At 33.2% G+C, this 16,172-nt stretch overlaps 1 protein-coding gene and 1 long non-coding RNA gene across 2 annotated transcripts in view; both read right to left on the bottom strand.

Annotated features, from left to right (window-relative positions):
• Nucleotides 1–2,943: 2,943 nt before the first annotated feature.
• LOC137643479 (uncharacterized) lies at nt 2,944–7,377 on the bottom strand. The gene is made up of 2 exons (XR_011044958.1): nt 7,226–7,377; nt 2,944–3,759 (listed from the first exon to the last, which is right to left on the bottom strand). It is a non-coding gene; the product is annotated as an uncharacterized lncRNA (long non-coding RNA).
• A 6,131-nt stretch (nt 7,378–13,508) lies between these two features.
• Nucleotides 13,509–16,172, bottom strand: part of LOC137643480 (LHFPL tetraspan subfamily member 7 protein-like) — a 60,260-nt gene continuing 57,596 nt past the window's right edge. Inside the window, exon 2 of the mRNA XM_068376250.1 lies at nt 13,509–15,130. Within this exon, the coding sequence (XP_068232351.1) occupies nt 14,898–15,130 (233 nt within the window). The 3' untranslated portion in view covers nt 13,509–14,897. The remainder of the gene's footprint in view (nt 15,131–16,172) is intronic.

The following is a 16,172-nucleotide window of genomic DNA, read 5'->3' on the forward strand; positions in this document are numbered from 1 at the left end:
TACATCAATACATACAAAAAAAAGTCTTTGATATGAGAAATATGGTAACTTTTAATCTACGAATAACTTTCCAATTTATTACAGTTAAGTTCTTCATATGGGTAATCGCACACACTCACGCTTGACCTTTGGATAGTGATGATTTATTCTTTTGATGGTGATAATCCATTAGTCTTGAGCATGCAGTACCTATACTAGATTGCGCTTGACAAGCGCCTCTTGTATATCATTTTAGCTTTAAGCCAAACTTCAGTTTAAAAAAAAAAAAAAAAAAAAAAAAAAAAAAAAAAAAAAAAAAAAAGATATTCAGTGTTGTTAACAGTGGAACGTTTGTAGTAGGTCAAAGGGTTTTAAACTCTTGTTTTATTTAAAAAGGGAGTAATTTAGTTATTTTTTCCATTTCACTTTCAACTGCACTACGTTTTTTTAAATTCATGCTAAAATATAACAGCTACTCATAAAAGTTTCAAATCAATTTAGTTTTTAAAAAATATTCTTCCCGAGATGGGATCACCATTAAAACAGTTTTGTAATTAAGTTTCACAAAGGATAAAGACATTGCGATTAAGGCTACTATCTACGTAAGTAAACATCTACACAGAATATAAAGATAACACGAGAGGACATTACAAAACAAGAATTATTTCGAAATAGTACTTAAAACTATTCTAAAAGATTAAAATATAAAACACGAGAGGACATTACAAAACAAGAATTATTTCGAAATAGTACTTAAAACTATTCTAAAAGATTAAAATATAAAAATCTAAATTAAGAGGTAGGTTCTCCCCCATGTCTCTCTCTCTCTCTCTCTCTCTCTCTCTCTCTCTCTCTCTCTCTCTCTCTCTCTCTCTCGGCAATTACTAGTATTGCCCCGGCTAGGGACCACACTGCCTTGCCTGACTTATCTGCCCATTCTCTAGTTAAAGTCATTTGCTCATCTACCTGTGCTTACTAAATGCCTGTAACATTGATCTGGCAACACCGTTGCGAAGCTAGTGAATTACCTGCAAATCAGAATGGCCACCCTACATTTAACCTCCGTGGTTAACGGGCTTTATAGTAGCCTATCATATGCTTTTTACAAAGCCATGTTAAAATACTATGCCAAGCCAGTCTTTTCATTAACTGTTTGCCTGGCCCAACTCAAGACTGCTTTCAGCGTATCGTCTGGCTAGAGTCATTTGCTGAACTACCTGAGCTTACTAAATGCCTGTAACAGATTTATCTGGCAACACCGTTGCGAAGCTAGTGAATTACCGGCAAATCAAAATAGCCACACGACATTCAACCTCCGTGGGAAACTAGCTTTATAGTAGCCTATCATATGCTTTTTACAAAGCCATGATAAAATACTATGCCAAACCTGTCTATTCATTAACGGTTTGCCTGACCCAACTCAAGACTGCTTTCTGCGCATCGTCTGGCTCTAGAGTCATTTGCTCATCTACCTGTGCTTACTAAATGCCTGTAACAGCTTGATCTGGCAACACCGTTGCGAAGCTAGTGAATTACCGGCAAATCAGAATGGCCACCCTGCATTTAAACTCTGTGGGGAAACGGGCTTTATAGTAGCCTATCATATGCTTTTTACAAAGCCATGTTGAAATACTATGCCAAGCCAGTCTTTTCATTAACGGTTTGCCTGGCCCAACTCAAGACTGCTTTCTGCGCATCGTCTGGCTCTAGAGTCATTTGCACATCTACCTGTGCTTACTAAATGCCTGTAACAGCTTGATCTGGCAACACCGTTGCGAAGCTAGTGAATTACCGGCAAATCAGAATGGCCACCCTGCATTTAAACTCTGTGGGGAAACGGGCTTTATAGTAGCCTATCATATGCTTTTTACAAAGCCATGTTGAAATACTATGCCAAGCCAGTCTTTTCATTAACGGTTTGCCTGGCCCAACTCAAGACTGCTTTCTGCGCATCGTCTGGCTCTAGTCATTTGCTCATCTACCTGTGCTTACTAAATGCCTGTAACAGCTTGATCTGGCAACACCGTTGCGAAGCTAGTGAATTACCGGCAAATCAGAATGGCCACCCTGCATTTAAACTCTGTGGGGAAACGGGCTTTATAGTAGCCTATCATATGCTTTTTACAAAGCCATGTTAAAATAGTATGCCAAGCCTGTCTATTCATTAACGGTTGTGTGGACAGCATTCACGGGCAGGGCCGGAATATTCCGTACACTGTCTGCGCTGCACAGCGGACAAGCCCGCCACTCTGAACATACCTTTCAGAGTATGACTGTACGTGACGAAAGCAAGCTAGTGGAATATTTCAGATAGCTTTATTTAAATACTTCCACATCCCTCTTGACCACCCACTGTCTCACTGCCGTGGTTGCTACTGGTAGTCAAGATTCTTATAGTTTAAATTCAAACAAAAAAAAAAAAGTTTTGTTATTTGCCATTTACAGATACCTGTACCTTCGCAGTACAATTATACCATTTATACTTTACCCTACATTAAGGTCAAATACCGGCAGTAGACAAAATGTTTAAGTTACCTCATTATCTTAGCCGCTTTCAAAATGCCCACGCCTGAGAACACCCCAGGTTCAAGATAACTTGTAAACTAAACAAATGCCTCAAGAACACACAGGAGCTCCTTGGCTTCTAAATCTTATCACCATAATGTTTAGTTAATGCTAAACAACTCCAAAGGCTCAATTAAAAACTCTAAAATGGTATTTGTAATATTTAAATAAACTGAATGCTAATTTCTTTAAGGTTTACTTTAAACTTATTTTAGATACTATAATTGCCTTATTAACGGTTCAAAATCTTTAAGTATTAAAATTTAATTACTTATGAGAATTTAGCATATGTATCCAAGTTAATTTTTTTTTATCATTTAACTCTAGGAATACCCTATTTTTAGCCAGTAATTTTTTTTATCCTAAAATGCTTTAAAGCAAAGATTAAAATCCAAAATATAAGTTTAAACAATTTTATTATTTAGTGGTTTGTGTACCACTTTCATACCAATTTAGAAAATTTTACAGCTTTTCCAGTCAAAAGATTAAATGAGTTTACAGGCAAGCTTACCCTTATTAAATGGTGACTACCTAAATACATTGTTTTAAGTTTTGTAATCAAAGTTTGTTAATCTAGACAAACTGGTAGTAATCCCTTTAAACTTAGGGTGGTGGTCTAATATAAAACTTCAGGATTAATTCTTATAAGAAATAGGTTAAAGATTAATTCTTATAAGAAATAGGTTAAAAAATCCAAATTTTATTAGTTTCAAAACAACTGACCAAGGTGATTTGAAGTCTTCATGAAGTGGTAAAGTAATTTTCAGGAATTTATTTGTACATTTATAAAGAATTTAAGTTACTAATTTATCACATTTAAAAACTCAGATCAAGGTGACAAATTCTTCACTTCAACCTGACTGCTATACAATAGCCTTGTCAATTCACCATATGAAATTACGGACATATCAATTCTTCATTCACTAGTAACTTTGCTACACCACAGCTGCTCCCTTCAGTTGAAGGGAATCTTGGATGGGCTGGGGTCACGAGTGGACTGTAGAGAAAACTTTCTGCCCGATTATGGTTATCCTTTCCGGTGGAGTAAGCTAGTACATTGGGACTTCTCACAAGAAGCAAACTCAAATCTTATGTTTCAGATTGTCCCACTAACAGCCTTCAAGACTTATTCTGCCGAATTCCTTGGCCACATGCACAAATTGAAGACAAACTTAGAGCCGTTGACCTTGCGTCTCTGCAGTTTTAGCATTCAGCCTGTTTCAGAAGATTTAAAGTTATAACATTTTACTGCACCATTTAATATTTCCCATAAATAGACTCACTACCCACAGAAAATACTAAAGTTTACAATAAATTTTTAAATTCAATAGGTTCGTATATATAAAAAAGTTAAGTTAAAGTCAAGAGACACCCACAGTCAAGGATACAAAGGAAAACTAGATTAAAAGTCTAACTCCCAGGAAGCTTGCAAAAGATAATTAGATTATCTAAAATACTTCAGCTATCAGTAAAATTACCTTTTCCTCAGACCATTGTAATATAAGCGGCGTGGCAATACTTTAAAATGACTCAAGACTAAGATCCAATAATCCGTATAAGTAAAATGGCAATATTTATAGGGGATGACATACGGTAAGGGGAATACACAATTTTATTTTAAAAATATGACATTCAAATATATTACAAGCCAAGCTACAACCCTAGTTGGAAAAGCAAAATGCTAAAAACCCGAGGAATCAAACCAAGATTGCCCAGTAAGTTAAAAAATTAGGAAAGTTAAAATGAAATTTACTTTAAAAAAATTAACAATCAAACATTTGATAATATTCAGTAAAAATACTTAAGCAAGCCTGATTAACAAAAATTTAAAGTTCTACCAATTCAACTACCCGATTAAGATAATACCACAACTGTCACAGCTGGAATAAGACTTGGGTACCGTGTAGTATAGAGCTGAGTAAAGAGATTTTACCATTTGAATTAAAAGGAAACAAATTTAATGCCACAAGCCTTGCTGTATCTCTAAGAAAAAAAAAATTATAGAAAAGTTTCTCACGTGATCTTTTTCGACATAATAAATTGCACAAAATGGTCAGGCAAGTGCCTTAAGTATCAGCAAGTTTTAAAATAACTTCGAAAAAATTGTAACAATTTTTATAAAATGCAAAATGCTTGAAAAAGTCAGTTTAGATAAATTGCGTGCACCACCCTTAAAATTTATTACATTCAACAGTTTCTATTAAAAGCAAAATGAAAAATAGCCAGTATTAGATAATTTGCTTGCACCACCCTTTAAATTGGTTACATTCAAGACTTTTGTAAAAGCTGTAGTCTCCCACACTTTTAAAATTAGATGTAACAATAGGTTTAATGACAGCTCTTATGACTAACTAATATTCGGCAATGATGCCCTAATAATTTCGTCCCAGTAAATACTTTTTCTTCCCGATATAAAATGACTGCTGGGAATCCAAAAGAAATAATTATATGGTTGAAATTAAAAGTGTTGAGTTGGCAGATGAAAAAAAAATCTTAAGTTTACCGTATATGACTACTGCAATCGCTAATTCAAGTTCATATCTAAGTTGGAAGCCCTGTAAAGAAAATAGAATATTAGTAAACTTAATTTCAAGATGTCCATGGTAGACGAAGTCTACCATGGACAACCCTAAGTCCACCTTTGCCTTCGTAGCACCAGCCACCCCGGCAAAGGTGGACTTATGAAATATTCAATAGAAAATATCTCAAACATACTAACAATCTTCCATACATTCCAGTTTTAACTATTTAGCTTTAAGATAAACACTAATGAGCTAGCTACCCTTTCAAGCACTTTCACTACGTGAATTATGTAATATAAATACCTTTAAAATCCCAAGCCCCTTTAAAAGCTTACGCCCCTTTAAAAGCCCAAGCCCCTTCAAAAGCCCAAGCTTGCCTACTATTCAACCCATGCTCTAAGATCCACACTAATGCGCTATCTAACCCCTTTTCGCTAAACCGTTTCAAGATACTGTTCCATTTTAGGTACTTTAAAAGCTTAGATTCTGCTATTCATCCCTGTGAAACTTAGGTTGAATTTAAGCCAGACCCATTTAAGCTAGATCTATGAATAAACTAACATTTAAAATTTTCTATTTAAAAACTTACCTGGTATTAAACCCTAGTGAAATTAAAGGAGACATTTTTAGTGAGAAAACAGATCCATATAGTAGCCAAGCAGATAACTAAATTAACTAAATTCTGAAAGATTGAAGTCAGAAAACCTTTAAATTCCGATTGGATATATCTGAAGAGTTAATTCAAATTTTTCCCCCATTTGCTCAATACTATGTTAAGTTTACTAAATTTAAATTTTTTGCTTGCACAACTGCTCAACTAGTGAACCTTAATGCGGGTAAAGTTTCGTACATTGATTTCAAGTAAATTTAATGATACATTCATACAGCCTACCCAATTAAGATTTCATTTACACAAATGCTTTTCATTTAATATTAGCATATTCAATCCCATTCATGTAATACTGAGTAGTTTTAAAAAATCGATAAATTTTACTTCACATTTAATATTAGCATATTCAATCCCATTCATGTAATACTAAGTAGTTTTAAAAAAGCGATAAATTTTACTTCAGTTTTAGATAAAAAAAAAAAAATTCTCAGTATGAAAAACTGAAATATTCCGTTAAAATAAATCTTTAGTTTACTAGTAAAATATTTTTAAGTACACAATATAGACAAAACCCAACCATAAGAAAATTTTCCTAATGTAGAGAATGAAAGGTAGAATCAAAAGAATCGATTGTTAACTAAAAAGTTAAATCTCGAAAAATTAAGACAGGCCTACTAATATAAATATCCGGTCACATGACTAACCTGCAGGTAACAAACCTATAGTAAATTAAAACAGTAGTGTCTTAACATTAAGAACTATAGTTCATTTCTTTTAACAATGCATATTTGCACCGACTCGCAGCGTGCCCTTTTAGCTCCGAAGTTTCCTGATCGCTGATTGGTTAGAATTATCTTCTCCAACCAATCAGCGATCCGGAAACTTTTCAGAGCTAAAAGGGCACCGCTGCGAGTCTGTGCAAATATGCATCGCTAAAAGAAATGGACTATAGTAGGGTCTCGTTTTAAGGGCCCTTTAAAATTACATCGAATGGTTGACAGATTATCTTAACCACCAACTGTTAACAGGATTAGCAATCAAGACTATCCTTAGTCTTTCAAACGAAGTTATTTTCATCGAATACGCCAAATAATAAAAATACTGATATTAAACTACGTACATATGAGAATTCCTCTTTCAGCAAAGATTGATACCGCACTGTTAAATCTTATAATAAAAAATATGAAGAACTCCCATTGCACCATTTAACTTACGCTTCCAAGTGAAGCTACTTCAGACCACTTAAATATCAATCGAATATCCATCAAGCTTGAAAGTGAAAAATTTCGAATACCAAGGACCAGTATAGTATAAAAGGACAATGCTCAATAACTATCAAACACGGGATGATTTCGTAAGAAAAACACTAGATATAATTTGAATTACACAAAATTCAATAAAACTTGCTAAGCGTGTTCCACAAAAAAAAAAAAATATAAAAAAAAAATAATAAAAAATAAAAGATTAAAAAAATACAGGAAAAAAAAATATAAAAAAAGGGTAAGAAAAAAAAATGGAAAATACCAACAAAAACCAAACGAACACTTACCACTATCCCACAAGTAGTGTAGAGCACATCACAATGAAGTTAAAAATAAGCTAGACAAACCTCCATATGTTACGCACACAAATCACAACTTCGACAAAATTCTTCCATTATTAAAACTATCGATTAACGACACTGGCTTCACCGCCCCTTCAACTTCCTATGGAGCCTTTGAATCTCTGTCGTAGAGCAAAACTCCGTTTGCTCAATTGGCAATCAAGGACACCGGAATGCTAGTAGAGAAAGACAGCCGGCCAAGGACTCTTCAGCATGGGCTACATTATTGAATATCGGTAACATTTCTGGCTTTGGTGATTTTCTTTATTTTTGTCTTTGGTTATATTTCTTGTAAATTTTTCTGTTCACGCTCAGTTTAATTTCATTATTTATTTTTAAAGAGAATATTTTCGGCACTTATTACTAAGTTATTTGTATTTTTAGCCATTATTTTGCGTAAATTAAGCCTTTTTTTATTTTTTTTTTTGATCAATCCTTTTTCTTTTATACCTTTCTAGATTGAGTCTGGATAAACGATGTTTAATCAACTTTTCCAAGGAATTTTTTTTTTCTGGTTTTCTTCATTTCCTTCTACCATTTTTTTTTTTATCGTACAATTTCTTTGATGCTAGTCCAGTCTCCTATTCTGTCTTATTCTTTCCCGTCACCTTCTGTGGTCTGTTTTATGCCATTCATGTTACTCTGACACATAATCCAGACAGTCTGATACTTCCATACTATAATTGTTGAAGTAAGGAACTCCTTGGCCGAAAGGATTTGAACCTAGCTTCAAATTGCTATCATTGCTGCTGTAGGAAAGGCCATTCCCTCAAGATATACATAAAAAGATTCCTTAAGGTAGCGGAGTGCCTCCTGGAAGGTTGCGTTCAAGAGGTACAGAAAGAGGTCTTGGTTGCGTTCCTTCGGTGAAGAGTCAAAGACTGGATAAGTCACCATACTACTTCACTTGGATTTTTCTTGAATATATTCTCTAACTTAGAGTTTTGTTGAATAGCTATTATTATTATTATTATTATTATTATTATTATTATTATTATTATTATTATTATTATTATTATTAGCCAAGCTACAACCTTACTTGGAAAAGCAGGATCAAAGACTGTGGATAATTCGCTACACTACGTCACTTGGGGTTTTCTTGAATATATTCTCTAACTTGGAGTTTTGTTGAATAGATTTCATATTATTATTATTATTATTATTATTATTATTATTATTATTATTATTATTATTATTATCATTATTAGCCAAGCTACAACCCTACCTGAAGAAGCAGGATCAAAGACTGTGGATAAGTCGCTACACTACGTCACTTGGGTTCTACTTGAATATATTCTCTAACTTGGAGTTTTGTTGAATAGCTTTCATATTATTATTATTATTATTATTATTATTATTATTATTATTATTATTATTATTATTATTATTATTATTATTATTATTATTATCCAAGCTACAACCCTTTGTTGGAAAAGCAGCAGTGTTGATGCTTATCAGCAGAGAACTTCTTCCCCATCTAAGCAGAAGACTTTAACCTTTGAGCAACGTTTTTGGTATGATTTAGTTCCTATGCGCATGAAAACTCTACATCCTTTAAAAAAGGAAGTTTCATTTATCTAACGGAGTTTTTTTCCCTTGTTTTAAAGGACTCTCATTTGCTTGGCTTGTAAAATATATTTTTATTTTGGTTATTATATAAAAAATATATCTTAAGGGTATTAGAATAAGTTTGAAGGTAACATTCGTATGAAAGGTTATGTATGTATGTTTATTTAGTTTTTACCTATTTTTTTTTTTATTTTAAGTTTATTAGTAACCCTTCTTTATTATGCGGCATAGTTCTGATCCTAGCCAGATATATAATGTACTGTACACACACACACACACAAACACACACACACACACACACATATATATATATATATATATATATATATATATATATATATATATATATTTATATATTTATCTATCTATCTATCTATCTATCTATCTATCTATCTATCTATCTATATATATATATATATATATATATATATATATATATATATATATATATATATATATAAATGTAGCCGTTTCTAGTCTAATGCAGGACAAAGGCCTCAGACGTGTCAATTCATGCCTGGGGTTCGGCCAGTTTTCATCACCACGTTGGCCACTGCGGATTGGTGATGAGAGAGAGAGAGAGAGAGAGAGAGAGAGAGAGAGAGAGAGAGAGAGAGAGAGAGAGAGAGAGAGAGAGGGGGGGGGGAGGGGATTTACAGTCTTTTTTCCTGATTACAAGACCGCTACAATGTGTCTCGGATATGTCTATCATAAAAGCACCTGTAATCAATCAATACTTCTGTAGGATACATTTCAATCCATAAGCAGTTGAATATTCGGGTGTTTCTTGTCCTTCTTGAAAACATTTTATTCCTCCTCAAACAATCAACTGGCCAGGGCACCAGCCACCCGTTGAGATACTAACGCTAGAGAGGTATGGTGTCCCTTGACTGGACAGAGAATACTAAATTGGATCCTTCTCTTTGGTTACACATACATCGAATAGTCTACCATATTCTTTACATACCCTCCTCTGTCCTCAAACACTGAAATTACCAAACAATTCTTCTTCACCCAAATGGTTAACTACTGCACTATAATTGTCCAGTGGCCACTTTCCTTTTGGTAAGGGTAGAAGAGACTCTTTTAGGAAAAGGACACTCGAATATCAAAACATTGTTATCTAGTCTTGGGTAGTGCCCTAACCTCTGTACCATGGGGTTTCATTGTCTTGGGTTAGAGTTGTCTTGCTCGAGAGTACACTCGGTCACACTATTCTATCTTATTTCTCTTCCTCTTGTTTTGTTAAAGTTTTTATAGCTTGTAAAGGAAATATTAATTTTAATGTTATTAATGTTCTTAAGATGTTTTATTTTTCCTTGCTTCCTTTCCTTACTGGGCTATTTTTTTCTGTTGGAGCCCCTGGGCTTATAGCATCCTGCTTTTCCAACTTGGGTTGTAGTTTAGAAAGTAATGATAATAATAATAATAATTTATATGTATACATACAATGTATGTAAGCATGTGCAGAATGTATACTCCTTAATTTTCTATTTCCTAACTGGAAAAAAAGGAAAAATTTATTTTCATCTTCCATCCTGTGGATAAAACTGGAAACTTCACCATTACTTCTAAACTTAGTGAAAGACCAGGAATAGGTTTATTCATTTCAATTGGATTTCCCGTAAGATTTACCGCCTAAAAATATCGTTTGAAAGTTTGGGTTAGGAGAGAGTTACTTACTGGCCGGCCATGGAATCCCGAAGGGAAATTATAACTTTCATTTTATTTGTAATCAAATGCGTGTTCGTACGTTTAAAAATCTGCCATAAAGATGGTAAAAATCCTAGAATAAATGTTGCCAGACATTTACCATTTTAAAATCGGATATATTGACGTAAAAGAGGGATATTACGGTCACCAACCTGTAAAAGATAATAGCAAAGAAGGGTCGCCTGTATTTTACTGAAATACGGCTGAAAAAAGTATATTTTTTACGGAGAATTTCCTATCAAAATTACGTTTTTTTTTTTTTTTTTTTTTTTTTTTTTTTTTTAACAGTGTAGTTAAGGCATAGGTTAGATCAAGGTAAAGTTGATTGATTTAGATTAGACTTTTATTTACTACTGATTTTAGTAATTTCAAGTTTTTAAATGTAGAGGACAAATAAATTGGTAATCCGTGGGAGAGAGTTACTTACTGGCCAGCCATGGAATCCCGAAGGGAAATTATAACTTTCATTTTATTTGTAATCATATGCGTGTCCGTTATTATGGCATAGTGTGACGGGCCGAGAGAGGGTTGTGAACTCAAAGCCAGGATGCAATCAACTGAGTTGTTTATTAAGGAACACTCTCCTTTATATACAAAACCTCAAGGCAACAGGACATAACATGTTCGAGAGACAGACAATGTTACAGAGCAAAACCGGAGACATGATCATTCAGGTTCTTTTTAGTGCGAGGGAAGAGCGCAGATACAAGCATAATATATACAAAATAATTATGTACAATTGTGTGACACACGGTTGGTACAATAGCTTAGATCAAGGTAAAGTTAATTAATATATATTAGGTTTTTATTGACTACTTTATTTAGTGACTTCAAATTTTGAAATGTAGAGGTCAAATTAATTGGCAATCCACCGCCGTTGCTTATTTAGTTTCAAGTTGGGGGGGGGGGGGTTGAAGGAAAAAAAATAGTTGTAGGAAATCAGAGGAATTATTATTATTATTATTATTATTATTATTGTTATTATTAATAATAATAATAAAAAAATACATTGATATAATCAGAGATCTTGTTGATTGGAATATTGATATGCATGAGAGCTGGATTTTAGTTCATGAATTCATATGTGCATAAGGTGACAATATTGTACCATGCAAAATTTCATATGGTACAATCTCTTCAATATCTTCTAATTATGTTAAACATTATCTGATGTTTGAATTAATAATTGAATGATGGAATCCCTCGATCATATATGCATATGATCAGCGTTCAAGCCCACTCTCAATTAAGATAGTACCAGGGAGGGCCAGGCAATGGCCGTTGATGGCTCAGTAGGCAGGCGTATAGGCTCCCCCAAGCTCTCAGTTCCTTAACTCATAAGGATGGCAAGGTTGAAGACACTACTAGAAACTATGAAGCTTCATTGGGTCTTGAACTCCCGTCCGAGAGATTGCTATGCAGGTAGGTTTCCAATAGCTTATAAAGGTCACTTTACTTACACTAACCATTTCATGCAACACATTTTTCCTTCTCGATCTTCCTCTAAATCGCTTCACCAACATCAAATCCGACTAACTTTGGTTTAAGAGTTACACATGAGCGACTGAGGTGACAATTATTCTCAAGACCACACGCATTATATATCATTATATATATGATCCCTGCTTAAATTACTTTCCACCTATGGTAGGACCATGAGTAAAAAGGCAATGGTAGTGGAACTACGAGCCGTCCTAAATCCACATTTCCAGTGAATGGGGACAGTATGTTTCTTCTTCTTCTTTTTTTTTTTTTTTGTTTTTTTATTTTTTTTTTTAAAGCCACTAACAATGATTGAATACGGGACGCTAAGTTGCATTTTCCTAATATTATTTAGCAGTACTTATAGCCATGAATTTAGCATGAAATTTTCTTAATAGCCAATAGGAGTTTTAGGATATTGGATTTTATTTCATATTTCACGTTATATCATGAATTAATTTCTATAGTCCAAAGGAGCACTAAAATGGGCTTAAATTTTTAGGGTCATTAACCCTTTTACCCCCAAAGGACGTACTGGTACGTTTCACAAAGCCATCCCTTTACCCCCATGGACGTACCGGTAGGTCCTTGCAAAAAAATTCTATAAAAAATTTTTTTTCTTATTTTTTGATATTTTTTTGAGAAAATTCAGGCATTTTCCAAGAGAATGAGACCAACCTAACCTCTCTATGACAAAAATTAAGGCTGTTAGAGCAATTTAAAGAAAATATACTACAAAATGTGCTGGGAAAAAAATAACCCCTGGGGGTTAAGGGTTGGAAATTTCCAAATACCCCGGGAGAAAAATGAATTAACACAAATGAGTAAAATAGCAAAATGTTTTAGAATGATTATTTTTCAGTATTTGTTCCATCAAGGATATTTTCTTAAATCCATCCAAGTCTTCCAATAATGACACGTCTTTATTATCAATGAATAATAAAACTTTAGATTATCTTGTATTTCCTGGAAATTTCAAAGGGTCAAAGAAAATGCCAACAGATTATATTAAATTTATTCCCTTATTTCCTACATATTTAGAATATAATGTATTGAAGTCTTTTTCATACAGTAGCAATCTATGAGCTACTGATTTATGATAAATTTATGATAAATTATGCATTTGATATTTTTTTTTCTCTTCATATTACCTTGCTTACAGATTCATTATGTATAATAGTGAAGGTAACTTATTATTGAGTTTATACAGGGAATATCATTGAATAAAAAATGTTTTAAGGGTGAATATTCTTAATTGAATTATGAAAAATAGATGGAATTAATTTTGACGTAATGTGGGTTTATATATACGAAAAATGAAATATTCAACACACAGGTGATGAATACGTTTTCATTGGAGCACACGCATATATATATATATATATATATATATATATATATATATATATATATATATATATATATATATATATATATATATATATATATATATATATATTGCATATATTTGAGTGTTACTAATTTTCAATTTGTCTCTGTAGTTATAATGATTAAATACGTTTTCATTGGAGCACACGTATATATATACTGTATATATTTGAGTGTGTTACTAATTTTCAACTTGTCTCTGTAGTTATAATAATTAAATACGTTTTCATTGGAGCACACGCATATATATACAGTATATATTTGAGTGTGTTACTAATTTTCAATTTGTCTCTGTAGTTATAATAATTAAATACATTTTCATTGGAGCACACGCATATATATATATACTGTATATATTTGAGTGTGTTACTAATTTTCAATTTGTCTCTGTAGTTATAATAATTAACTTACAGTCTAGAAATAACTTGTATAACCTAAGGAATGACTAGATCATACTGGCCAAATAAATAAAATGTTGTACACAAGATACGATCTTAAGTTCTCGTTCTCTCACACTGCTTTCATTGTCAGATATAGATTTCTTTGTGATAAATACTTATTTGTAAAGCGATATTTATGTTCTTGCTCGATAATATCGGTTTGAAATATCTTTGTTTGATTAGTGAATACGTTTTCCTTGATGACATTATTACAAATCTTTAAGATTTTTTCTTACAAACCATTCACAAGTATTGAGATTTATAATTAATTTAATAAATATTATTCTTTCACTATTTTGATGAAACCTTCATTGTTACTATCATGCTATATTGAGTACTTATAAATATTCCCGTAGAAAAGATGAATACGCTACTTAATTTTACGTTAAGTAATTCTTGTACAAATAGAATAAATGATAAGATGAATTCCCTACTTATAAACCGAATTCAACAGGTTATTCTCTTTATGCTTGTCCACACCAATACTCAGAGTAATTGAACTATGCCTGCTTATATAAGTCATCACAAACTTCACAGGTCCCAGAAACTGTTACATGGTTTCAAGTACAAACTTTACAGGTTGTAACCAAGGATCAGCTGATCGCACAACAGTAGCACACACTTGCAGGCCACAGAAACTGTTACATGGTAACCAGTACAAGCTTTACGGGTTGTAACCATGGATCACCTGGTCGTACAACAGTAGCACACACTTGCAGGTCACAGAAACTGTTACATGGTTTCAAGTACAAACTTTACAGGTTGTAACCAAGGATCAGCTGATCGTATAACAGAAGCACGCACTTGCAGGTCACAGAAACTTTTACATGGTATCCAGTACAAACTTTACAGGTTGTAACCATAGAGCACCTGATCGTACAATAGTAGCATACACTTGCAGGTCACAGAAACTGTTACATGGTATCCAGTACAAACTTTACAGGTTGTAACCATAGATCAAATGATTGTACAGCGGTAGCACACACTTGTACGTTCGTATCAAGTGTATAAAAAAGCAGCAGGTGTTACATATAATTCAGGTTAGACCAGTAATCTGTGTAGTCCTTGTACGTCACTAGTCTAGCCAGCACTGGGCAGTAAGCTGCCAGTACAGTAGCCACAAGCGCCAGCATATAAGCATATCCCAGTTCACAGCTGCCGGCAGCGTAGACGGACGCCGTTTCACCGCATTGCATCCTTGCAAACGGGGACCCCAGGCCCAGGGGATACAGCACTAAGGCAACCGCTTGCAGAGACACTGGAAGGAAAGAATTCTGTGTTATGAGACAATCTCGGTACAGTTGGATTTTGATTTTATGATTCTGAACGAGGCAGATGTGATTATAGTTTAATGATAATCTTGAAGTCAATATGATTCTAAAAAGGGAGAGGTCATTTATAAGAATCTGTGACAGTAAACAAAACATTTAAAAAAATCAATTAGATTAAAAAAAAAATTTATAATAAGATACCCAGCACATATATGTGTTTATTCTTTAGTTCTTAAAGAGTAGTGACAAATGTGATTTTTAATTTTTTTACAAATATCATAAGCTAAATCATCTTTGTAATAAATGCAAAGAAAGACGAAGCCTTTGTGATCAATAATTCTGCTAATGACATAGTCAAATGGGTTTTAACTGATTCTGAAAATGAGCAAAAGAGTTGTAATAATTGTATCAGTTAGTAATATAAATTAATGATAGAGTCGGAAGGTAAAAAAAAAAGAATCAGTTGTTACAATAGATATTGATAATAACCAATATTTATTAGTTTTTTATATTAGCAATATATAATTACGTTTTTTATGACATTTCAGTAATGAAGGCGTTTTATTTTCAACATCAGAGAGCCATAAGAGATACCAAGTTTTTGTAGTTATTTGTATTGAAGATGGTGTTCAATTAATGGCTGTTTAGATTTTCATGAAGTCTTCGTTAATTATTCTTTTTAGGGACTAAGTGCCCTGCAATATTATTTTTAGTGTCTAAATACCATGCAAAGCGAGTATGATCTAGTGCCTAACTACCCTGAAATTTATACTAGACATCACTTCCCAGGCGAGTATAATTATATGATTTCTGCAGTTGGTTTCGATGAGGCTTAGTGAGTGGGATCGGAGGTTTTCAAGCCGAACAGTGAGTAAAGTGAGAACGAAAAGGATAATATAAAATGAAAATTGGGTGGAGGAAGATGATCTGCTGCTTCAGAGAATATTAAAAAAATGACTGACTGAAATGACTTTCAAGTAGAAGATGCATATATAGAGATCTAATGCATGGAGAGAAAATAGCCTAGGG

Source organism: Palaemon carinicauda, chromosome 7, assembly GCF_036898095.1.
Source record: "Palaemon carinicauda isolate YSFRI2023 chromosome 7, ASM3689809v2, whole genome shotgun sequence".
NCBI classification, from domain to species: Eukaryota; Metazoa; Arthropoda; class Malacostraca; order Decapoda; family Palaemonidae; genus Palaemon; species Palaemon carinicauda.